Below are 26,815 nucleotides of genomic sequence, written 5' to 3' on the forward strand. Positions count from 1 at the left end.
CTTTTCCCCTGCAAAAATAACACTGCCTCCAAAGTGCATTTATACACGCACACACGCACGCACACACGCACACACACACACACACACACACACACACAAACACAAACACTCTCTTTTACTATATATAATAATGTATATATATATATATATATATATATATATATATTATATATATATATATATATATATATATATATATATATATATATATATGTATATAATAATATTGTAATGTGTGTGTGTGTGTGTGTATATATATATACACACACACTCTTTTATATACACACCCACACCCTTCATACAGAAAGAGATGGGTGTAACAAAGTACACCCACCCCCATCCGTGGGTGTGACACAGTTGACTGATCCTAACCCTGCTCACAGGGCAGACCAGGTGGTCCTACTTCATCACCCAGCCACACAAAGCGGGGGGGGGGAGGCGAGGGGGGGGGGGGCGAGTGGGGTCCCAGACCAGGATCCAAGGTCCCTGAAAAGATGCTCCAGTGCGGTCCCTTGCTCCCATTGGCTACAGCGCGCGCACGTGACAGCACGCTTGCCGTCTGATTGGTTAAGACGCGCAAGGAGCCGGGGGGGGGGGGGAGAATCGGTTTCCAAGGTAACGTGCTGGCGAGTGAACCCCTGTGAAGAAGAGGGGACCCCCGGAGGCAGGGGGCAGCAGGGGAGACACCGGAGGTACAAGTCACACTTTGCAAAAGCCTGAAACTTTCCTAGCAGCAAGGGGGAGGGGAGCAGCATGAGGCTCCATCACTCCTGTACCTCTTAGCTTTGCACGGGGGGGGGGGGGAGGGGGGAATGTAAGGGGGGGTGGAAGGAGGAGGGGATGTAAGGGGGGGGGGGGGAGAGGAGGAGGGGATGAAGGGGTGGTGGTGGAGAGGAGGAGGGGATGTAAGGGGGGAGGGTATGTAAGGGGGGAGAGTAGGAGGGGATGTAAGGGGGGAGGGAGGAGAGGGGATGTGAGGAGAGGAGGAGGGGATGTAAGGGGGGAGGAGAGGAGGGGGGGATGTAAGGGGGGGAGGGAGTGAGGAAAGGAGGAGGGGATGTTAGGGGGGGAGGGAGGAGAGGAGGGGATGTAAGGGGGGGGGGGTCATATGGGGGAGGGCTGACTGGTGCTGCATGTCTCCCTGCTATCACCATGCATTCAGTGGGCAACCTGCAAGATAACATGAGGGTGAAGAGCACATCCTGCAGGGAAGGTGTAACAATGTAACAAGACTGGAGCATCCCAAAGAGCAGAGGGACTTTAAAGGGAGCAGAGCAGGTCTGTATACTTGCAGGTCACCATCATCTTGTACAGCCCCTGTATATTCATATCTGTATATGTGTGTGTGGGTGTGTATATATATATGTCACTGCACAACTTGCACAGGGAGCATTTAAACCCCAACACCATACAAGATATTTAAAGCAACCCCTATTTCTTTCATTATTTCTTATTTCTCTTGTGATTCATCCTCCCCCTCCTCCTCCTTCTCCACACTGTTCATTTAATTTCCTTCCTTTAATTTTAGAGAAGTCTAATTAGAAATACAATTATTGACATAATAGGTGGTAATTATGCTATTACAACTGATGCTAATTCATGTCAATTTTTTGTCATCATCTTATTTGTTTGAAGGTTGCTGTATAGTTCTTTTTTTGGTTTGTTTTTTCTAGCATTGTTTGGAAACTTGTACAAAACCTGATTAACATTTAATACGCGTGCAAACATCATCTTGTGCAATTTCCCTTTATTTAGCAATCAGAGGATTTGGTGATTTTTCATTTGCCTAACATGTTGTCACAGTATTTATTGATTTAGCTCAGTACATACTAAGTATACAATTTAGGGTGGAATTTGCAAATATATATATATATATATATATTTCTTTTTGGTTTATTGATGTTTCATTGTTGCCCTTTTTCCATGCAACATTAATTTTAGTTAATATATAAATATATATAGATTCCATTAAAACAAGTAAACATAACATTGCACATCTATACATGTCTTTGAACATGTTTTTATTGCCTCGAATCCATATTGTGCATAGATTGACAATCTAAAATGCTGTAATATAAAGGTGGAGCCTTACACCCCTTATCCCTTAAGGGTTTTGTAAAATTCATGTGCACAAGGCAAACATCTATTCTGAATAGGGCCTGCAAAGGTTATGGAAGAGCACATGCTGTTTTGTTCCACGGTTAAAAACCCTTCCCCCTATCTGAAAAGTTTATGGCAGTGCTAACCCCATACATCAAAAATGGACCATATATACAGCATTATGTTATTAGCAATGTGGTTCCAAATTATTTGTAATACGTCTGTATGCAAACACATGGATTTTTGTAACTTACAGGAGTACAAAGCCAAGGCAGGTGGCGCAGGGGTTTCCCTTTGTCTTCAATTTAAGACAACTACCCAACTACACATTTACTCACAAAAGAGTAATCTGGAATCTTTCCCAAAGTTGACATTCTTTTAAATACAAACGTGCAATAGTGTTATTATATTAGCAATAATAATAATACTAATAATAGTGTTTATACCCTCTCCATTAATGCCATACATGTGAATGCTTCATTCATTTCCATTGCGGAATAACTCTTTTTGTTAACTGTATTCATTTTTGTCTAGTTTGTATCCACTTTTTTTGCAGGATAGGCTTACAGTGCCTCTGCAGGAATGAAATGGTTCCAAATACATTTCATTCATTCTGCCTTTTCAAAGCAATAGTGCATGGGGGTTTCTTGTGATGACACATCTGTCTTTGTGACATACATAATGACATACAGTTTAATTCTCATCTCAAATATGTTTTCTTTGTAGGTATTACTTTGCCAGATGGAAAAAAGAATGGGATTCGCCTTCCTGCCGTTGGATTTAACATTAATTGAAACGGGATAAATTAGCAAAAGGCTATTATTGGTAAAAACGCATTTTTCGTAGATTTGTGGAAAGTATGTGGTCCATGACTAATCCTTAGACAATCAACATATTGGATAACAGTATATACGTGCAACTTAGAATTCCACTTTGCCATGGATTCAGCAATGTGATTGTATATGGTGGAGAAGTGTGGGAGAAAGCAATGGATACGGATTTGTATTTATCTAGTATTTGGAAAGCACAGGCATGGAATTTTACAACTGAGTTCAGACAAAAATGAATTTCAGGATATATCATTTCAGTATTACATTTCACCGAGCTGCGATGGAAGACTTAGGAAAAATGTTAAATGGAAAAGCTTGCTGAAGGAATACACTGGTCCACTTTTCTGGATTTCCCGAGGAGAACTTGGGAAATACAAGTCATCAGGCAATGGAATCTGGGTCGGAGTCTAAGCAATATCAGAGGAGGAAACCAGTGAGCCATGGGCTGGAAGATCAAAAAAGGGTAGGTGGCAATGAGCATTCAGCCATGTTCTGCGTGCTACCGTTCTTAACATATAAAACAGGCTATTTATCAACGTGGCGGAGATGTGCTAAATTCAGCAGCAGCAGGCAAATGTGCCTGACATTTATACCTGTGTTTTCTCTATGCATTATGCCAGGGGTGCTCAACTCCTGTCCTCAAGCTCCCCCCCCCCCCCCCCTCCCCATCAGGTCATGTTTTCAGGATATACCAGCTTCGGCACAGTCGAAGACTGAGCCTCTGAATGATCTACGTGTGCTGAAGCAGGGACTGATTAATCCAGCTGTGCTGAAGCAGGGGACTGATTGTGCCACTTGTGCTGAAGCAGGGACTGATTGAGCCACCTGTGCTGAAGCAGGGGCTGATTGAGCCACCTATGCTGAAGCTGGGATATCCTAAAAATGTGACCTGTTTGGGGGGGGGGCTTCAGGACTGGACTTGAGCTCCCTGCAGTATACCAAAGCTATCCCTGTCATATTTACTGTCGGTTGCATGCACTGCAAGTCACTGCACTGGGAAGTTTGTAACTATTTGCTAAATGATTACAAAAAAATATAGCCATGTCTCCGCAGAATGTAGAAGGTCAGCGAACGCTGTCTTCAAAACAAAAGCATAGTAAATAAAGTTAGGGTCTTGCATTTGTTTTACTAGTAGATTACAGCTGGTGGTAAAGAGGACTATACTATATTATTAAGAGACTCTATTTCTGAGATTGGCGGATTTTTTGGTTCGAATTTGAATCTGCCGCGGATTGGCCAGTTCCTTTCGACATTGGTTTTCCGTGGATCAGTCCCAAAAAGGTCAATCCACCGGGTTTTTGTTTTTATTGCCGAAAACCTGAGTGAGAATCCGACAAACTGAATCCAATCCGATGTTTGATATGTATAGAATCCGACATCGTATTTGATATAAACACGTTCCGTGGAGCGGATTTACGTTGATCCTGATGTCGGATTTAATATAAACAATATCAGCAAATATCCTGCTTCCCGGGATTCACTAAATCGCTGCCTTTCAGTTTCAATCAATCCTCTCAGTGTAACTCAGCAGCTACAATGTATTCTTATATTACTACGGTAACATTATCTACTGTTACAGTTTGCAGCTTAAGCTGCTGGGAGTATTGGCAACAAATTATCACAAACAGAAAAGTGTTGCAAAGATCTTGCACTGTTGGGGAGGTGGGATAAAACCCTGCTATAGAAATCAAAGGATGCTCAGTATATTTAAATTAATTAAAAATGCCATTAAGAGTTTAATTTTAAAACTACAGAATTTAACTGTTTTGTTAAAAAAAAACACACATGAAGGATATTGCTTGGATTGCTCCTTTAACACAACCACGCAGGTAAATTATGCTTATATACAAAAACACACTACAGTCCTTTCTGTATTTGAGATGTATGAAATACAATCTATCCTTTATCACGCTGTGTGGGTAATACAGGATGTAAATGAGTTTATTGGATTTGTACTAAAGTAAAAATAGTGTGGATCATGATGTGAATTGGCAAGGATAATGATAGAGAAATAGGATTACCAGTTATTGAAAAGATGGAGCAACAATAACTCTTATTAGCATGTAGCAAAGAGGTACCCGTAGAACATTGATTAGTGAGAGAATTGAGTGCGTGACTTTTATTTGCATAGACAAGAGACATCATTTCCTCATTCATCAATATAGAAATAGGTCAAAGTTTATGATCTAACTACAGTGTCAGGGCTTCTCTACTCTGATTTCACATACTGGACACGCTCTTATTGAAATACAGCTCAACCCCGTTATAGCGCGATCCGTTACAACGCGAATCCGCTTATAGCGCGATGCAAGCGTGGCTCCCAATTGTCATATTTATGAATACTTTACAACACGATTATTGGTATCTTAAATACTTTATTGTACAATGCATACAATTGTACATTATTTCTATTGCGATCCGCTTATAACGCGATGTGATTCTTTGGACCCCAAGCACAGCGTTATAAGGGGGTTCAGCTGTATGTCGTTTCTGAAAACAGTGGTTGGGATGTTAGATGTGTTTAGTATAATAAAAGATAATGAATGTGTGTATCCATTGTTACCGGGGGGGGGGGGGGGGTGCGGGGTTGTCTCTCAGTTGTAAAATTATTTTGAAACATTGAGTAATTATACCCATTTGAATGGTGAAATACATGAGATTTTCTGTAAAAACTCACATATGTTTCTTGACATTGTTAAGGAAACCATGAATATCACTGCAAACTGTAATCTTCATTATTTAAAAAAAAAAACAATACAACAATGCACGATGAAAGAAATACATGCCGAACTTCTGTTGTGACTTTAAAGAGAGAGAGAGAGAGAGAGAAAGAGAAAGAGAGTACAAAGACTGCATATAGATACAAGACACATTGCAGCTGTTCCATGTGCAACACCACAATATTTAGAAAACTCGGGAAGCCTTAAATGGATTTTAATGCACTGTGTTTGATTTATTGACTGTAAAGCTGTCAACCCATCCTTCCTCCCTTTTCCACGGAAGATCTTCCAGGGTGAAAATTAATCAATAGCATCTGATGGCCAAAGCTTGGACCGCATTCAATTTCAGCTGTAGATTTTTAATGTATCAAGGTAGACGGGTCTCTTAATAGTAAAACATTTTAGACCTTTGGCACAAGGTAGACTTTAATTGCTCTAGTACACCGAAATTAATATGCAATTAAGGCTTTTTCTTGCTGTCGGGTATAAAAGTCCACATCTCCCATCTGCTGTCGACACTCGGTGCTCAGTGCACATGTAATGGGGTCCTTTGAAAGCATAATATAAACCCAAGTGAGCCTCTCTGGCAGCTGGGGCAGCAGCAATTGGTCATGCTTAGCTGACATTCATTTTAATTTGAACTCTAGCCGTCATGGAGATTATTAAATTTATAATGATATATGTAACTTCCATTTTAATGACTCTTCCCCGCTTGAAAGGGATCTTTCACTCACAAGCGCCCAAACAAGTCTCAATAATCACTTTCATTTTGTAGGCAAAGGTTAATGGCTCCCAAACTTTAACGCAAATAGATTTTTCTTCTTTCATTAACTGCAAGCAATAATGTGGCACAGAATATCAATTTCATTTGATTGGATTTTGCTTTATAGTAGTGTATATTACTGTATCAAAACAGTTTTAAAGGAGCAATCTATGCCGGCAATTGTTTTTTAAAGTTTTCCTTTAATATAGAGTTGAAGCAGGGGGTCTCCAGAGATGAACCCCGTTAATTTCAGCTCTGGGGACCCCATGCTTCCGGAGATACCTACCCCCGAAATAGGTGCAGGTAGCTGCACCTGCTGAGCAAGCAGGGCTTTAAAGTTTAAAGTTCCCACATCACAAGGGCTAATATGAGGCCGCACCGATGACGTCACGGCTTCCTATTGGTCCGCAGAGCGCAACATCTTTGAACAGTGCACATATTGTGAACCATGGTAGCCGTGCAGAGCAGCTACCAGCATGTATTTTGGATGGTAAGCAGGGGGTCCCGAGCTGAAATGAATGGGGTTCAGCTCCGAAGACCCTGCATGGATTGCTACTTACAAACCATAAGTATGCTGGATTTTAAAGCATAGCGGAAATCAGTAAAAAAAATTGTTCAGTATAAAGGGTGAGGTTTTTTTAGTATGTAAATGCATGTGTATTTGTGCTAAGGTCACAATCTTTATGAGAACTACAGTAGATTTGAAGAAAGACTTGAGGTTCACCTTAGAAAAGTGACAGAGGCAGCGTGACATATATTGCAGCTTAGCAAGAGAAGTAACATTAATTAGTCAAATTGACTTTGGTTAGGGAAGTTCATTTCCATGGACAATGTTTCCGCAATGTACATAATAAACACCTGCCCTGAAGAGCTTACATTCTTATTTATGGTACATGGGACACAGGGAATCATATAATTTTAGCCGGGAGAAGGAGCGACTCAGTGAGTAAAGACACTGACACTGTAAACAATGACAGTGAGTTTGAAGCAGGAGAACCTGGTTCAATTCCCAGTGTCAGCTCCTTGTGACCTTGGGTAAGTCGCTTCATCTCCCTGTGCCTCAGACATTGTCAAGTGCTTTGAGGCCCATTGGGAGAAAAGCAGCACTATATGTCATAAAGTTATTATGATGCGCACAGGTAACTGACACTAGAAGTCAGAATCTATTCTCCTGTTTCAGAAACAGCAGCTCTGTTATTAGACTTTTCGTTTCCCACGTGAAGTTTTCTGGCTGGAAAAAAATGACTTTACACCTTATAGTCAAGTATGCCTTCAATTAATGTTTATTTGTAGACGACTGGCAGCCTGTATCATATTGCAGAGTGATACTTGCTTCAACAGTAGCAAGGGTGTAATGACTAGGTCTAAGTTGCACATCTGCATGATGTCGTTCCTTTGATTGATGGTGTTTTATCTTGGAGGGAGGATGGGTTCATGGTTGGTCGACAGCTTAATGTTATTCTAGAAATGAAGTTGACCGGGGACCTGAAGTCATAAACATCCTGGAATTGGAGGCCCGCAAGTTAACTTCAGGGAGATGTGTTTCCAAAGCGCTGCGCCTCGCTCCCTCCACCGCAACCCCCTCTAAAACGGCGCGTCACCTGTCAGTCACCACTGCGACCGGCATTAGCGTTCCCAGACATGCTGTGCGCTGGCGTTAGTAAGGCATGATTGAGCGGGCTGTTGCCGGTTGCGGAGTTGACAGGTCAGTCAGCGCTGGCAGCAGCAGGGGCCGGGATGTTTCCATCCCCTGCTTTACATTACATCAAATTACTCATTTGATTTATGTCTTGTGAATACTCAGGTTTCAATCCTGAAGATCTATGAGCATCTTAGTATAGTCTCAGACAACCAATATGAGAGACAGTTAAGTTCTGTGTCGCATCGTATCCCTAGTAACTTTGTCTGGAATATTAGTTGAATCCTAATTATTTTGTGGTAATGGGTTTACATTCCCTAATGCCATCACTGTACCCCTTTGGTTGCATTGCGGTTTGACAAATTATTTATAGCAGGATTGAAGTATTTTTTTTACATTGTGGAAAAAGATAGTTCCTTGGATAAGTTGATGTAACGCTTGCGCCACCCACGAGCAAGACAGGACCCCGGTACTGAGGTGGGGAAGTAGTAAACCACGCACCCACAGCAGCGGAAGCGTGCCTGGCAGGCGGATTGTCAAACGTAGCCGGGTCTGGGTTGGGGAGAGTGTTTTAATCGATACTTGCCAAGGCCTTGGAATGGAGAGTTCAGAATAGTCAAGTCCGTTAGCCGTGGTCTGGAGTTGGAGAGGTCAGAATCGTGGAAGTCTGTATAGCCGTGGTCTGGGGTTGGAGAGGTTAGAATCGTGGTGGTCTGTATAGCCGTGGTCTGGGTTGGAGATATCTGCAGAGTCGAGGGTCCGAAGTGGGTGGAGCTAAGCTCCGTGGCACACTATAAGAGCTGCACATGCGCGCAGGACCGTCTTAACAGCATTATAGGTCCCCGGGCAAGGCAGTGCACTGGGCCCTGCCAACTCTCCGATACAAGTCGTAATTTTTCTCCTTCTACCGAGTTAGCGGGAGATTTGAATGTTGAGGCGGGTGATCGGAAAATTTGTGTTAAATTCTGGTCTGTGCATAGATTAGCATGGGGCCCCTATGCTCGTGGGGGCCCCGGGCAACTGCCCAGCTTGCCCATGAGTTAAGACGGCACTGCGTGCGCACGCTCTGTAAGCAGAGCGGGGGTGCGCGCACGCGCTGGTGCCAGAGCGGAGGTCTGAGATAAGACAGGTAATAAGGGAACATGTCGCAAAGGACGTGTTCCCTGATTCCTTACAGTTGTAAAGTGTTTCAGTCACCTCCTGCCATGCTCTTGTGAATATTGGTATTTTTTAACACATAGAAAAAAAAAAAAAAAAAAAAAAGGAAAAAAGATAAGCCGGCGCCAGTCCAAACCGTGACGTGTAAAGTCCAAATCAAGTCCTTTAGTAATGGTGATGAGCAAAGTGCAGGTTTCTTCCAAAACGTGACGTGATATGTGGAGAAATAAATGGAAAAGAATTATGGTGCAGTATGTCAGATTGAGGACATAAAAACATATAACACTAACAACATTTAACAGACAAGACAAACTCACAACATTAACTAGCCAGACAAAAATTAATAAAAAGCTATTTAATAACAACTAATGCAGATTCTGGATAATATCACACACTAATCCGGGGGGGCAAAATCGTTGCCCTACTCACAGGATGCAGGATATTTAAAAGCAGTAGGACTGGAAGCACTTTATGTAGATCCAAGATGGCGACCGGAGCTCACTCTCTGGCGTCCCCACGTGTGGCAGATGCTGTATGGAGCTCCTAAAGGGTCTGGATCGGTGATGCTGCAACGCGTGTCTCTCGTGCCTCTCTCCCTCTGCCGGTTTCAAATTCTCCTTCTCTCCTGTACCCAGCTGTGCGGTGTACTCTCCACGAATAATCAGCTTCTAAAAACGAGTCTTCCCAACGCGTTTCATGCGCATGCGCGCACTTTCTCAAGGGATGTCCCTTGAGAAAGTGCGCGCATGCGCATGAAACGCGTTGGGAAGACTCGTTTTTAGAAGCTGATTATTCGTGGAGAGTACACCGCACAGCTGGGTACAGGAGAGAAGGAGAATTTGAAACCGGCAGAGGGAGAGAGGCACGAGAGACACGCGTTGCAGCATCACCGATCCAGACCCTTTAGGAGCTCCATACAGCATCTGCCACACGTGGGGACGCCAGAGAGTGAGCTCCGGTCGCCATCTTGGATCTACATAAAGTGCTTCCAGTCCTACTGCTTTTAAATATCCTGCATCCTGTGAGTAGGGCAACGATTTTGCCCCCCCGGATTAGTGTGTGATATTATCCAGAATCTGCATTAGTTGTTATTAAATAGCTTTTTATTAATTTTTGTCTGGCTAGTTAATGTTGTGAGTTTGTCTTGTCTGTTAAATGTTGTTAGTGTTATATGTTTTTATGTCCTCAATCTGACATACTGCACCATAATTCTTTTCCATTTATTTCTCCACATATCACGTCACGTTTTGGAAGAAACCTGCACTTTGCTCATCACCATTACTAAAGGACTTGATTTGGACTTTACACGTCACGGTTTGGACTGGCGCCGGCTTATCTTTTTTCTTTGTCTAGTTACTGACTGTACAGTCAGTTTTTGTCTGGCTGCCTATTCATCTTATTATTATTATCATTATTATTATTATAATACTGTATATTAGCGCTGTTTTGCACCGTCTTTTTTTTCTTTGGGTCTTATTTTTTAACACATGTATTCAATATGCTTTTCCCTGTAATTCCAGTGGTTATACAAAGAATGTTTTTTTATGATATTACTTTACTCTGTATGGTCAGAGGCTGTATTTAATTGTGATATACGAAAACACACTTAAGTCCTGTAACAGGACACAAGGTTATATTTACTAAGCCAAGTGGTGATAACTTTAAAGCACTTTACAACGCCCATGTATTTGAAATCTTAAGGCCGTACCTATAGTGCCGTCGTTGGCGACGGCGACATGGCGGGTGACGTCACCCGTTGCTGTCGGCGAAAGTTATGTTTTGCCGGGCAGCGGGGTCGCGGGATTCCGGCAATTTGATTTGTTCAAGGGCCATCACGTGATGCGACGGCCCTTGAAAAATCACATTTTGCTGGCTTCAGATTTTCGTGACGGTGGCGTCGCTCCATCGCTTGTCGCCGTCACGTGCACTATAAGCTCACGTGGCGGCGGCAATGCATTTGTTTTCGACCGACGTCGCGTCGCCGGCACTATAAGCGCGGCCGCTTAACACCGTTTAATAAATCTAGGCGAAAATGTTTCCGTTTCCTACCACCAGTAATCAAATTAGAAAGGAAAATATTAGCAAAAATATATTAGCAGTGCTTATTCGAAAGCATTTATACACAACGGAACATTTCCCACCTAAAGATTATTAAAGAAACTGTTCATACCGAGATACAAGAATCATGGTTATTTAATTTTGTTTAGTGCATGTAGAATAAATTGTGGTGTAAATCATTCCATATTTAATTTGAGGATCCATTCTACACCATGCTGCATTGTTGTTCTCAAAGAAAATCAATTTGGTAGTTTTCACACAACAAAACTTTTGTACACACTTGAGTATTGATGGATGGTGTGTGGAAAAGGCGTCACTGCGCATGACAGAACTCCACAGGTCCCGGATGGTACAAAAAACTTTATTGGCACGAATTCAAACAGGGTCTACACCACGATCTCCTCCTCTACGCGTTTCACCCTTGGCAATAGGGCTCCAAGACGAAGCCCTATTGCCAAGGGTGAAACGCGTAGAGGAGGAGATCGTGGTGTAGCCCCTGTTTGAATTCGTGCCAATAAAGTTTTTTGTACCATCCGGGACTTGGGGAGTTCTGTCATGCGCAGTGGCGCCTTTTCCACACACCATCCATCTGCACACATCCAAGGCAGCACGCGGACGGCGGAAGAGAGAGAGCAAGACCCAGACCGGAGTGGAGATCAAAGGTAAGAGTTTCTTTACTTTATTACCTCTCCATAAACTCCGGTCACTCTAGGGTCCCTTACAGGCTCCCTCTTGACCAGCACAGTGACGGTCTGACACCCTTGGTGCACCAGCGGTGCGTCGGAAGCGCAGGACAGTTTTTTTACACTTGAGTATTAAGTATGATATTGAATATTAATGACAGTATATGACATATATTGTATTTGGCATACCGAATAAATCTATACCATTGGACTTTAAACCAATAGAATAAAAATTGCCAGAAAGAATCCTCTAGGATTTGTTTGATTTATGTGAATTCCAATTGTAACAAACCGTTTGTGGGTTAAATATATTTTCCTTACAGTGTGTATTGACATTCTGGGCATTTTATAATTATCCTTTTTTTTGGTCTCATTTGAAGTAGTGTTTTCACACTACCTATTGCTTTTTAAATGTTCATATACAATTTTCCTTTATTGTACAGACCAAACTGTTATAATAACAAAATAATACAATACTGGTGTAGGAAGCAGGCCAGTCTCGACTCATACCATGTAAAAAATGACAGGTAGTCCTGGTTATCCAACGTTTCACTTTACAACAAATGGTATATCCAATGCTTTACAACGCAACCCTAAGGGCCATTTTTCGATGCCTGAATGCGTTATCCGACGCCTGAATGTGTTATCCAACGCTCACCGCCACTGATTAACATGGGACTCACTTTACAACGGTTTCACTATCCAACGCTACTTCCAGAACAGATTCCGTTGGATAACCGAGGACTGCCTGGATATGGTTACTGTACGGGGACTGTATGTGCGGGATTTCCAATAGTTGGGTGTCATATAAAAGGTTCTCTTTATGAATCTCTGCTCTATGCTGTTAATCCACAAGTGGTGTTGGGTACTGGAGCCAAAACTGATTTACTATAGGTCATTGGGGGAAAAGAAGGTTAAATTATTTATAGTGTGCCTTATATATTACATTTATGAAGGAGGATGTTTGTAAGTTTTCTTTTTTAGTTTCTTGTACAATCTGTTTTGTCTCAGTAATTCAATGAATACTTTTCTCTCCTTCAGAAAATTCAAATAATAAAGGACTTGCTGACATACCATTTGTATAAATACACACAAGATTTACTTCATATTTAATATTCTTTTACATCTCTTTTAGTGCCATCGTTCTTCCTGCAAGGGACTGAGCGGCACGACCTTCCACCCCCAGCTCTTGTGTTGCTCTGAACTTTGAGTATCAAAGCGATGAAGAGATTGTTTGAATTAAGTCTCTGTAACAATATGCGTTCTGTTTTTTATTGATTCTGACTTCAAAAGGAACTCTGTGTTGTAAATATAAGTGCTGTCAGAGTGATCCTTACTTTTTTTTTGAGATTATGATTTGAATTTTGATATATATATATAAATAAATATATATATATATATATAAAAAAAGATTTTAACAATAAGAATGTATTTTAAAGAAAAACAATGTTTTGTGCTCATAAGTGACTCAGCGATCTCTGAATAATTTGTCTTTAATAGTATTGTCATTAGAATTAGTGCTCAATCTCGCTGCTGCCTTTGATACTGTCGATCACCTTCTCCTTCATATTCTAAACTCTCTTGGTATCCGCAACAAAGTTCTATCCTGGTTCTCATCATATCTCTCCCATTGCACATTTTCGATGTCTTCTGTCTTCTGTTGATCTGTCAGTTGATGGACCTCAGGGCTATGTTCTGGTACCTCTCCTTTTCTCTCGCTACACACTATCACTTGGTGACCTCAACTCTTTGGCCTTAGGTATCATATCTATGCAGCTGATATGCTGATGTGTCTATCCACCCCTACCCTCACACCTGCAATCCAGTCCCAAATCTCTGATTGACTCCTGGCTATATCCTCGTGGATGGTGCTGCGCTGCCTTAAACTTACTATGTCTATAACTGAGCTCCTCATATTTTCCCCTAAACCTATCCGAATATCCTCTTTTTCTGTCACCATAAATGGTTCCACTATCTATCATGTCGCCAAAGCATGTTGCCTGGAGTGACATTATACTCCTCCCTTTCCTTCTCCTTTAACAACATGGCTAAATTGTGTCACTTCTTCCTCTGTAATATTGCCAAGGTCCGCTCTTTTCTCTGCAATGCTACTCCTATAACTGTAATGTATGCCCTTATCCTCTCCCGTCTGGATTATTGTAATTTACTGCTAACAGGCCTCCTTGCCTCACAACTCCTTTGCAATCTATCCAAAATTCGACTGCTCGAATCATTTCACTTTCTCCCAAAACAGTCTCTGCTCATCTCCCCCCTCTCCTCGCTTCCCATAAAGTTTCAGATCACCCACAAAGTTCTCCTCCTTAACTTCAAGGCTCTCCACTCATCTGCTCCTCCCTGCATATCAGCTTTGATCTCTCGCTATGCCCCCACTCATCCTACCCAGAATTGTCTCCTATCCACCCCTTTCACCTTAAACCCCTTTCCCACACTGCCCCTAAGGCTGAGTCCCCTGTGCCGCTGACCGCGCGGTGCTTGGTGAGGTTGCTTTTGGCTATTTCAATTTTTATGTTCCTACTGACGCAGAGCGTGCGTGGGCACGGACGCTCACCCACGCTTGGCACATGCGGAAGCAAAAAAATCTGACTTTGAGCCGCGCTCAGCTTGTCTGCAACGCCCCCCCCCCCCCGTGTGCGCGCTTGCGAAATAGCGAAATAGCAAGGACACCCGGCGCTCATGCTTGGAGAGTTGGTGACGTCACCGCTCTCTAAGCATGAGCGCAGTCAGCGGCACAGGGGACTCAGCCTTACCTGTGAAACTTCCTCACCCTCAGCATACGCCAAGCCACTTCTCTCCCCACCTTTAAGACAAACCTTTAAACTCACCTCTTAAATTAAGCTCTGCAATAGCCTAGACTCGTGGCTAGTGTCACACACACCTACAATCACAATCACTCCTACCACCGACTGTCACCTAGTACACTTATTCCCTCACCTGCTGTCTCTGTACATTTTCCATCATACCACTTAGATTGTAAGCTCTCTGGGCAGGTATTTCCTTTCCTATTGTCTGAGCTTGTTTTTTTCAACTTATTGTGCTTTAACTCCTATACTGTGTTGTCTCTCTTGTAAAGTACAGCTGTGGGTGCCATATAAATAAAGATGTACATACATACATACATACATTAGTAAACAACATTGTACAATTCACAGGCAACATAACCTCTGCCCACTGTGATTATAATCTATTCAATTGTAAAATGTCCCCTATTCAATATGCTGCTAAGCAATAATAATAATAATAACAACAACTTTATTAAATACTGTGTAGCACTTTTATCCCAATGGAACTCAAAGTGCTTTACAATTACAGTATTATTTGCAGAATGTTGCATATTGGAATTTGTTTAGATGTGCAGTCCCTGCCCAGATGAGTTTACTACTGTATCTATGATTTTTGGTGCCTGAAGCACAGGGAGGTAAAGTGACCTACCCAAAGTCACAAGATACGACTTCTGATGAAGCTCTTTTATGAGCGAAACGCGTAAAGTCCAGAGCGAGTAGGCTACACAAGCTCCCCAAACTGCCCTGCACCGTCGGCACCCGCGGCTCCAAACAACGGGAGGATCCGTGGCCGGAAGTGACGCGGATCGTTGCCGGAAGTGAAGCCACGCAGTCGGAGAGTCCAGAGGATCTGTGCCACCTGCAATGTTTATGTGGATATGCCACACTAACAGAATGTAAGTGTGATACTATTCACTCTAACACAATGCAGTATTGAACATACAAAGTTGCACTAAGTGTGTACTTTTCTGTCTTGCACCGAGGGTTACCCCGTGGGATCTGAGATAGCTATTGATATCCACTGCTGTTTAATCACTTGGAAAGTGTGAGTCCCCAATTCTGTTGATACCATGATGTCTCATTTTTAAAAACAGACTGCACTATATTATTTAAATTTTTTACATATGGTGAAATCTGCGCTCCCCAAACCTGACTTTGGAAATCTACAAAAGGAGATCTGGACCGTCTCAAAGGGTTGAGCTGCGTTTTCTAAATCCTTATGTTATTATAGCACATTTGCACGGTTAATATAGATGAGCACAAAATTATTGTTTTATATAAGCAATTGTAGCTATATATTTAATCACTATTCACATTATATTGCCTCAAAGAGGAGCGCCTTGATCACATTTTTTTGTACAAAGTCACAAGGAGCTGACACCCTGGAATCAAACCAGGTTCCCCTGATTCAAGCTCAGCTCTGTGTCTTCACTCACTGAGTCACTCCTTCAGCCCTTTCCTACAGAATATTTTAGTTTGAGATCATTTGAATGGAGCTGAACTGTTCTCCTGCTCTGGGAAGGGATCAGCAGATTGTAGACGGCCCCCAGAAAGATAAATTGACTCGTGGTGCAGAAGTGCTCATGCTAGATCTTCCACCGGGCTTTACCGCTTTCGGGATTTGTGCCACAATAGCAAACATGATACCATTCACTTTACCTTGCTTTAGCAGCACGTTTTGGCATTACTATAAGATGATGGCACTTATCTTAGCCATGCATTTACTTCAATGCCGTTCCTAACATTTGTTTCTCTATATAATGTATGTTTATTAGCTTTTCCGGTTTAGGCACGAAAGCCTGGATGTCCAAAATAGAATAGGGAATATCATAGAATATTGCATTCGCTAAAGTCTCTCAAATTTATTTGACTGCAATCCCAAAGTTCCAATGATCAGGGAGAGACAAGTAAATAATGTTTAAAAAAACAAACAAAACATAATCAACCATTTCTACAAATCCTCATGAAATATGTTTTTACATCAATATTTATTCAGAAGTAATTTAGTGGGACCATACCATCATGAACTCCCATCAAAGGTCTCAGAAGCTCAAAGTGACAAGCGCCTGCTGACACTGCATGTATGTCTTCTAGTTCTGGCTTATTTCACGTATACATCTTCACTCCTGCTCTTGTCATTGTAAACACTTGAGATATTTTGTGCGGCACATACGCTTGTCAGTGATTATATTAGACATTCTGCTTTTGAACTTTTGATGGCCAATAACTATTCATAACCATTGACACTAATTTAATTCCAATTGATTTTGTTTTCTGCTGGGCAACTTCCCAGATCACACCATGGTCAATAGTCAGTCTACGTGTTGACCTTCCCTGTAATTTTCAGGGTAGACAATGAGATCTATTACATTTTCTCACCGCATCAAACTGCCATTGTGGGCCAATGAAAAAAAAAAAGAATGACTGGCTTGCACCTGCTTTTCACAGTAATATCGTCTAGAGAACAACCCTTAAGATTACTTTTTCAGTTACTTGCATAACATAAAGGGAATGGCTTGACTTTGCCTCATAATTTTGGTTGTCTGGGCAAAATGAGTAGGTTTCTCAAATAAAAGTCTTTAAAAAGTCTAAAAAGATCTTTATACCCATTCCTACCTGTAATTCGTTAGCAATAATATATTGTTCCGTTCTCCGAAACACATGGATCCCACACTGAGGCCGCTGTATATATTCCTTCTGTAATATGCATTTATGCTTTTAAGTACTGTATTTTATTCTTCCTACTTGAACGCAGGTAAAATAATAAATGCGGTATCTTGTTATCTCTTCAATGCCTAATTCATTATTTCACTATCTGAGGGCTGGTTCTCATCCAGCTGGTACTCATCTTGAAACCTTTCGAGAAAGTTGGATAAACTTGAAATGACTGTTTTTCCTGCCTCCATACATTCATACTAACTTAGTAAATAACAGAATATATAGCGCAATGTTTTTCAACTAGGGTTCCTCAGAACACTTGGGTTCCCCGGACATCCCTAAAGGGTTTCTTGCAATTTTCTGGTCATTTGAAAATTGTATCAAATACAGAAGAATTTACAATGCATCTGATCATGGAGTGGCTGTTAGAGAGGGTTGGGGTTCCTCGGAATTTCACTTAGGGTTCCTTAACCAAAAAAAGGTTGGAAACTACTGGTATAGCGCGAAGTACCAGAGGGTAAGGGAAGAGCAAGGACTGCTTCTGGTGGCTAGTGGCCAGGAGTGTAGGTCCAGGGACATCCTAAGGGTGAAGACCCTGCTGCTGAGAATTGATTGCTGTGTAAGCTGAACGCTGCCTTTGATTGGTGTGAGAGAAAGTAACAAGAATAAGGAACACCTGTTTTCACATACTCCTTGCCTGAGACTGAAATCTATCAGGGAGGAGAAGAGATAAGATCTCCTGCAGAGATTTCTCCCCACATCTCTGGGGGCTGCAAGAGATGGAGGCGATGTCACCGTGAGTACGATTCAGGCAAGGCCCCGGAAGCCTATCCTGACCTCCCCTATAACACCATGCGGGAGACTCAGGGCCACTGTTTATCAGCTGGTATGCACCACACTACCATGAGTAACCAGCATAGCTTTCCCCATAATAGACCATGTTTGAGATTGGGTGGGGGAAACAGGGTTACATAGAGTAAGCATCATAAACCCGTATTTATTAAGTCACAATGAGGGGCGTCGCACTCAAACCGGTGGTAACAGCCATTGACTTGAACAACACCGCGCATTACAGCTTGATGGATCCCAGCCATTGTGTAACGCAGGCAGCAAAATAATGGGCTTTAATGGAAAAGGGAATTGTTTAACGAATGTCGGCCCTAGGAGAGCATTTAAGGTATTTAAGCTGTAAGGCTGCTGTCCTGGAGTTGCGCCAATTTCTGGATAAAACTACACCCTTTAAAGTTTAAGGTTGTAAAACAATGACCCTATTTTATTCAAGCGTTTGGTTAAAATGCCGACTTTAGTGTTTTCTAAACTGAGTCAGTACAGTTTTTTTTTCTCCATGTGACTTTGTGCCCTTCTGATCAATACTGTTCATCCATCCTTGGTTCTTCATCTCGAAAAGCAGTGTTGTCTGTATCATTAATAGTGTTCAAAATACTCTCAAGTTTGCAGGTTTTTAAAAGAAAGGTGCAAAACTGTTCATTTCAAAGTTCTGTTAATACAACCTGACAACGTGTGTGAAGCTCTGGAGATATTTATAGCTCTCGTGAAGCATGCTTGTTGTGGGTCTATTCCTGGTCACTGCAGTGTACATTGTGAGAACGATCTTCCATCCTGCTTCATTTTCTTTATTATCAAGATGTGAGTATATATATTTTCAGCAACAGAAAGAATTATTCATAGCTAAACAGCGCTGGTAGTGAAGGAGAAGGACCTAAATCGCTCCTTTAAGGTCATCAGTGAAAGGTGATCATAGAGACGCGTAGGCTCGGCTCTGAGGAGCATGAAATCGGGCAAGTAAATTAAATATTTTCTGGCGTAGTACAACTGTTTTGGCTTTTTGCAGGAAGTACTTATGCAGTAATGTTTTCTTCAAAAGAATAATCCAATTTTTCACATAAAAAGGATCTTAACCAGGAGCAGATTGCATACAGATGTCCTACATGGGCAATTTGTCTCATACAAACTTCCTCCAGCATCATGTGACGTCACTTCATGGCAACGCGTCACCATTTGAAGGGTCGCCATGACAACACGACGCTCTTCCACCTCACTCACTCCCTCCAATACACACACCCACCCCCCCCAACAATCTTACCTTAGGGTGAGGAGGTCTCCTCATTGCTGCTCAGGTCCTGCGCCAGTTCGGGGAGCTCCCTCCTCCGGTTGGGCTGAAGTTGGACCCAACTTCTGGTGCCAACAAGAGGAGGGAGAGAATTCCGGTTACCTCACCGAGCTGCTGCTGCATTGGGAACAGGGGAACCGCCTACCACCACTGCTGAGAACCACTGGGATTGGCCCGCAGCACCGACCCACCAGGGCAAGCCCGAACGCCCGATAGGCCAATCCACCCCGCTCATAACCTTTCTGCAGGTTGAACAGATTATGGTTCGTCCTGCTGCATGAATCTCCAAAACCCTTTCTGTGCTGAAAGTGACAGATTCATAGAGCTCCGATGTGGGGTATAGCACCAGATCGGGCGCTAAGTGCCAATTAAGTCAATGCCAGTTAACGCCTTCCTGTTGCAGCCAATTGAAAATTGCGTTTTCATCAGGAGATGACGTTACGACTTTCTGTCAGTGCCCTCGTGGTCAAAACCGGCACAAAAAGAACTACAAATATATCAGAAACTGGGGGATCCCAGAGGTCAAGGATACAACGGATGAGATCCGAGGGACCCCTGGTGTAGCTAAGCTTAAAATATAAAAATGTTTTTTAAGGGTGGATTGCTGCTTTAAACTTCATTTGGATCTAGTTTTTATTATATAATTGATGAATGTTATGCTAAAACCTAGGCAGTATATTGGTTTGTTTTAGTTATAACATTTAAGAGATTATACAAAAAGGTGTCAAAAGTTACAAACAATCGTAATCCATCAAAAGAAGAATTGAAAACCATTATTTCCCGTCTGATTACTTATGTAATGTGATTAATGCATATAACAGGTGATATATTGTCTTTAATGTATATAACAGGTGATATATTGTCTTTGAACCTACATAGGTTTCACTAAACACTAACAGCATTTCCCCTGCTTTTAACGTGTTGTTAAAAGGACATACTATAAAAAATCTAGCAGCAGACTGTCTCCAGCTATTTTAATACAGATCAGCATCTAATGGATTTAGGAAGCAATCAATACTTCTAAGGGCACGAGAAGATACGCACATCAAATATTAATCCTCTGGACTTGTCTCTAAGAAAACATGGGGTCAGATAAGGCTATTAGCAGCACTGTGTACCTCTGAGGTTTAACTGGGTCTGTTGTACAGTAGTTACTAAGCACAAAGTTCACATGTTCAGCCTCAAATTGCAGCCAACTGCTTTGAAATGTTAGTGGGAAGTGATCATTTATATCTGGGGTACTATAGTGTGCTGATCTTGTAATCTTGTGGTTTTAATTCCTGCCTTAGTCTACTCAATGCTGTGTGATTGCGGATAAATCACTTAGGGGCTTATTCTCTATCCGGCAAAGCTGCCGATTAGGCTTCAGTGGGGAATTTGGGCCCAAAGTGAGCCAATTGGATGTTTCGGTAGAACTAGAATAAATCCCCTAGTCTCACTCTTCCTTCCCAAGTGATCTCCCTCAACGTACCTTTCCTGATGTGCTGTTTGTATTTATTTTATACAATACATTTTGGGAGATGGGCTAAGCACCAAGTGATTGAAGATATTTGTTTAGTATAAAATTCATTTAAAATTTTAGGCATAAAACTTATTCTAGTCACAGTTTTTTAAGTGTTTACTTGGTAAACCCCGTCGCTGCCAGAGAGGCCTGCATCGTATTCAGTAGCAATGAATTGATGGCCCCTCTGACAGGGAGACTAAAGATATCATGATATCATCTCAGCATTCTCTAATAATTAATACATTTTTAGTGTATTGTGTATGAAACAGTCAAACTGACCATCTGTCAACCATAAATAGTAGTGGCCAACTCCAGTCCTCAAGGGCCACCAACAGGCCAGGTTTTCAGGATATCCCTGCTGTAGCACAGGTGGCTTAGTCAATGACTGAGGTACTGATTGAGCCACCTGTGCTGAAGCAGTGATATCCTGAAAACCTGACCTGTTGGTGGCCTACATCAGGGGTGCGCAAACTTTTTAGTCGGCGCCCCTGCCTGCTCTTCGCCCCCCCTGTTCTCGACCCCCTCCCCCCCTTACCTTGTGTCCGGCGTCTTCTGACATCATGACACGTGATGTTATGTGACCCCAAGGCGTCATTTGACGCCGCGTTACAATGGCAGGAAGCCACCAGAGATCAGGTAAGGGAAGTTACAGAGGCCTTGCGCAATCCCCCGGCATTTAATTTCAATGCCTCGGGGAAGTGCGTGGGGCCTCTGTAACCGCCGCGCCTACCCCCAGAGCCCCCGAAAATCTCACGCCCCCAGTTTGCACACCCCATGTCTACATAGTCCCTACAAAAAGCATAAATTACTTGCATGCACCTCCAGCTGCAAACTCTTTAGGGGTTCTCTGAAACACAAACCATGAATTTCATATTGGTCACTGTCTGATTAGATCCCCATCCTTCCCCTTTCAAAGCCAGCCACCTATATTAGGATCACATAGCTATTAAGAGATAGCTTACTCTTTGTTAGTCTCATGTGAAATGAGACTAATATCAATTCATATGCTGTATTGTGATAAAGGACAATAGCCATTCACTATACAAGCTGTTTTCCTAGACTAATTAGACACACAGATTTTTGCTATCTCTGGTGCTATTCAATTTTTAATTAACTTTTTTTTAAATAATGTGCCATAAGCTCATTCTTTTTATCACAATGCCTTGTAAATACTTTTATCTGACTCTTAAGTGTTCATGTAAATGCCACCAGCCTTATCTTCCGAGAGTGGCAAATAGCATTAGCTGGAGAAAAAACATGTATGCGTTAATGTCAGTGGGTTAACATAAAATATCACCTTTAGGCTAAGGCCCCGCTGCACGCGCCCGCATGGCCGCCTTGCTTGCCGGTGGCGCGTGCAATTCGGGTGGGGGGCGTGGCCATGATGTGAGGGGGTGGGACCGCCCCACAGCGCAGCACTGCAGCCGCCCCTCGGCCCCCTCACACACTCACAGGCACTCACACACACACAGGCACCCTCACACACACACACACACAGGCACCCTCACACACTCACAGGCACCCTCACACACACACACAGGCTCACAGGCAATCACACACACACAGGCACCCTCACACACACACACACACAGGCTCACAGGCACTCACACACACACAGGCACTCACGCACACACAAATACACACGGGGGGGGGTGAATCGGAGGGGGATCAGAGCAGGAGGGGAATCGGAGCAGAGGGGGGAAATCGGAGCAGGGGGGTGAATGGAAGGGGGGGATCGGAGCAGGGGGGGAATCAGAGGGGGAAATTGGAACGGGAGGGTGAATGGAACGGGGGGGATTGGAGCAGGGGGGGGGAATCGGATTGGCTGCTGGGATCCAATCCGTGATTGGTTCCCTTGCATGCCACGTGATGCGGCACTCGCCGAAATCACAAGCTCGCAGTCAGCCACGCTGGAAGGAGCCAGCTGGGACCTCAAGAACAGAGGCAAGCAGCTGGTGGTCCGCGGCTGCGCGCGCCGCCGGCCTGCAGCGCAACCAAAGCTTTAGGCATTTTCACTTGTTTATCTACTACGGCTGTTTCCCTATCTCAGGGGTAGCCAATTCCAGTCCTCAAGGGCCACCAACAGGTCAGGTTTTCAGGATATCCCATCTTCAGCACTGGTGGCTTAATGATGAAGCCGGAATGCCCTTAAAACCTGACCTGTTGGGAGCCCTTGAGGACTGGAGTTGGCCACTCCTGCCCTAGCTTAATGCATATTTGAAAGGGTGTGAATTTGCCAGCCTCAATACAAAGCGCTATTTTGTCCCAGTTGATAGTTAACATGTTTTTTTAATCAAGCATGTGGTGCCCTCATAGATATAAGGATCATGGGGCATTTTTTGGAGAAGGACTTTCACAAGGGGAGCGGAACAGAAATAATTGTTACTCAGCATTGATGTTGACAATCAGTAGTGCACCTCATAGCAGTTATGAGAAAAAGCTGCTAAAGATGAAGGCACTCTCACACGTTTGTTAATCAATTCACCTTGTGTTCAAATCACATTTGTACATTCGTTCACAAACCTGTTGTGTTTTCTGCTGTTATTTTACTTCTCATGGCTGTGGATGATATTTGTTGGGTGTGCTGTCCGACTGTAAGTGAGCACATCTTCCATTCCATGTCACATGATTAATGGTTGCAACTTCTCAGATGACATTTTTTACAGCAGTCTGATACAAATTGTATCATCTATTCCAGTGGTTTTCAACCTTTTCTTGGTTAAGGAACCCTATAACTATTTTGTGAAATTCTGGGGAACCCCAACGCTCTGTTCCCCCATCTCCCTCTTGTCCCTTACCCTTCCCCATCTCTCTCCCCCTCCTACACTCCCACATCTCTCACTTTTCCCCTTAGGCTAAGGCCCCGCTCACTCAGTCAGCGCGCCTGCACTGCAGACAGGTGGCGCGCTGACAGGCACAGACCGCGATATGCAGTCTGTAGGGAGCCGGAGCAGGAGGGGGGCGGGAGTGGGAGGGGGGGGCGTGGTTTGAGCGGAGGGACCCGCTACTGCCCCCCCTCCCTCCACGGGCTCGGGCTGCAGGAGGGAGCTGCTGCGGGCTGCTGTAAGGTAAGCAGCTCCCGCTCCCTCCCAAATGCCCTACACACACACACACACACCATACCTTGTGTAGGAAGCTGTCTGACAGCTCCTGCTCCCGCCGCTGATAGGCTCATCAGCGCACCACGTGACGCGTCAACGCTCGGGAACACAATTTTCTTGCATCCCCTGGCGGCTGACGTGTCACAGCGCATAGTGAGCCGTGCAGCGAGGGGGGAATGGGACCGGCTCAGAAGGATTCTCCTGCTGGTGGGTAACGCTCACGTGGCCGCCCGCGCCGCCGGGCGCAGCGGGTCCCAGCCCTTACACTCCCCCCTATTACTTCTTCCCTTGCACTCCCCCTCTCTCTCTTCCTCTTTGCACTTCCTCTCTTTTTCCCCTTTGCACTCCCTTTCTCTCTCTTCTCCCCTTACTCTCCCCCCTCTCTCTCTCTTCACCCCTTACATTCCCCCCTCTCTCTCTCTTCACCCCTTACACTCCCCCCTCTCTCTCTCTTCTCCCCTTACAGTCTCCCCTCTCTCTCTTCAACTCACTCCCACGCACTCACTCCAACACCCTCCCTCTCCAACAATCTTACCTTGGAGTGGGAAGGTCTACACTGCTGCTCCGCGCTAGTCCAGGCACTTTGCAGCTCCCTCCTCCGGTCAGGCGGAAGTTGGGCCTAACCACTGGCACCAACAGGAAGAGGATTGCAGTGACTGCCAGGCTGCTGCTGGGAAGCCAGGGAGCAGTGGGCCGCTGCTGGGACAGTTATCCCAGCTCCCCCCATGTCGACCACGGAACCCTTGAGGGATACAGAACCCTGGTTGAAAATCAGTGGTCTAGAGCAGCGGTGCGCAAAGTGGGGGGTGCTAGATTCGCTGCGGGGGTCGCGGGGTTTACAGAGGCCCCCGCACGCTTCCCGGATACATTTAAATTAATGCCGGGGGAGCTGCAGGGCCTTTGTAAACTTCTACTTGACTTGTTTCAGACGCTCCTGGTCACGCGTCGCCATGGCAATACGGCGTCAAATGACGCAGTGGGGTCATGTGATGTTGTGTTGCCGTGGCAACGTGGCGTCATGGCGCCATGACTTCCGAAGCAAGGTAAGCAGGGGGGGCGGAGGGCTCGAGGAGAGGGGGACAGACGGCAAGGGGCGTAGGGGGAAAAAAGTGCGCTCCCCTGCTCTAGAGTTAAGTGATCTTTTTACTTTAAAACATTTTGTTTGTGAATACTCATAACAGCATATTAAATTATTTTAGGTAATATTTATATATTTATAACTCCCCCCTCAACGCATTGTTGAATTAATAAAAAATAATAAAAGGCATTTGTCACATATATATTCCCTAGTAGGAAATTGAAAATGACAGCTTTTGTTAGTCTGCGAAATGACAATACACAATTCAGAACAATGCTTTAAACTTGTCCATGTTAATTAGTATTTGAATAGTAGAAAATACAATATTGTTTTCTAAATATGCTATAATTCCCTAAATGATAAGTGTTTTTCACATTTTCCTTGGTTCATAAGCTGAAACAAAACTTGTACAAAAAAATGGTAGCAGGTTTATTACAGATAAAAAAAGATTGAATTCAATGTTTTCCTTCCATTAATCTGGTTCTGCTGTTTGTGTCTCGAAAACGTTCATGCCTGACCCCTCCAATAATATTTAATGGGGGTTTTTTCCCCCACCTATATATAATACAGTCTTATAAAAGAATATACTACAGTATGTCTATAAATGGATTGCTATGTTTCTTTTTGAGAGCATTGTGTATTATTTTGTATATAAAAGCTCTTTTTCAACACAGGATATGGATTATTTTTTTTCTTTTTTATTAATGGTTAATTACTTTTTTTTTTTTGTATTGGATTCAGACCAAACAATGTTTCCATAAAGGAATCATTTGGCACACAAGGAAATTGTATTTTTCTCAGCAAGCTACAGGTACGTCAAGCATGCGACTCAATATTAGGTCTGTGCAGTTATAGCTTCAGGGGTTTGGATAATAAGAGAAAGTATTGTGTCTAAAACAGCATGTTGAACTCAGAGAAATCTTAACCATCATAGTTATTTGTACTGCGAAACCCCGTGTCTGCTTCACTGCTTTCAGCTGGTTCCCTAACATTAATTAGACACTACAAAGATACGTGACATAATCTGACTGCACATGAATACAATGTATAAAGATTTATGAACAATAAAAGAGCTTGAATCTTTTTGTGCGTGTACAGGGGGGGCAGGATACTCCATTAAAGAGGCAGTCCCTCCTAGAATGAAGCTAAGTAAGCTAAGGACGAAGGCTAAATCGAGCTAGCTGACACTTTTTTGTTTATTTATTAACTTTTAACATTTCCGAGATAAAAAAAAAATGCTTTGGAGGGTTTTACAATCGTCTAGACTGTAATCTCCTTGGTGCAGAGACCTCCTTCATATTGCCTCATTTTGTCTTAACATATGTGTACTCTTTTGTCATATAATGTTATTGCCCTCCTTCCCACATTGCACTGCGCCTCGGAATATGTTGGCGCCACCCAAATTAAAAAATAATAGTAATAAGACTGTTTGCAGCCCTCCGATTCGTATGTGAATTGTTCTTTCTGCCTTTTCCGCCAGGAAGGGACTGTCCCTTTAAACTGTCTGCTGGAAATATTTCTTCTGTTGGTGTGAAATATGGTTTTAAAGGGAAGCAGGCATGGGCATGACACAAGCCTGAGACACAACACG

At 43.2% G+C, this 26,815-nt stretch overlaps 1 protein-coding gene across 2 annotated transcripts in view; it reads left to right on the forward strand.

Annotated features, from left to right (window-relative positions):
- Positions 1-567: 567 nt before the first annotated feature.
- NAV2 (neuron navigator 2) overlaps positions 568-26,815 on the forward strand; it is a 439,021-nt gene continuing 412,773 nt past the window's right edge. Inside the window, exons 1-4 of one of the 2 annotated variants that reach the window (XM_075567188.1) lie at positions 568-692; positions 1,163-1,278; positions 2,827-2,925; positions 3,189-3,393. In XM_075567188.1, coding sequence (XP_075423303.1) covers positions 3,319-3,393 — 75 coding nt within the window. In that variant the 5' untranslated portion in view covers positions 568-692; positions 1,163-1,278; positions 2,827-2,925; positions 3,189-3,318. Of the gene's footprint in view, positions 693-1,162; positions 1,279-2,826; positions 3,394-26,815 lie in introns of both variants that reach the window. The other variant, XM_075567187.1, reaches the window with a different exon arrangement.

This window comes from Ascaphus truei, chromosome 12, assembly GCF_040206685.1.
Source record: "Ascaphus truei isolate aAscTru1 chromosome 12, aAscTru1.hap1, whole genome shotgun sequence".
Taxonomy (NCBI): domain Eukaryota; kingdom Metazoa; phylum Chordata; class Amphibia; order Anura; family Ascaphidae; genus Ascaphus; species Ascaphus truei.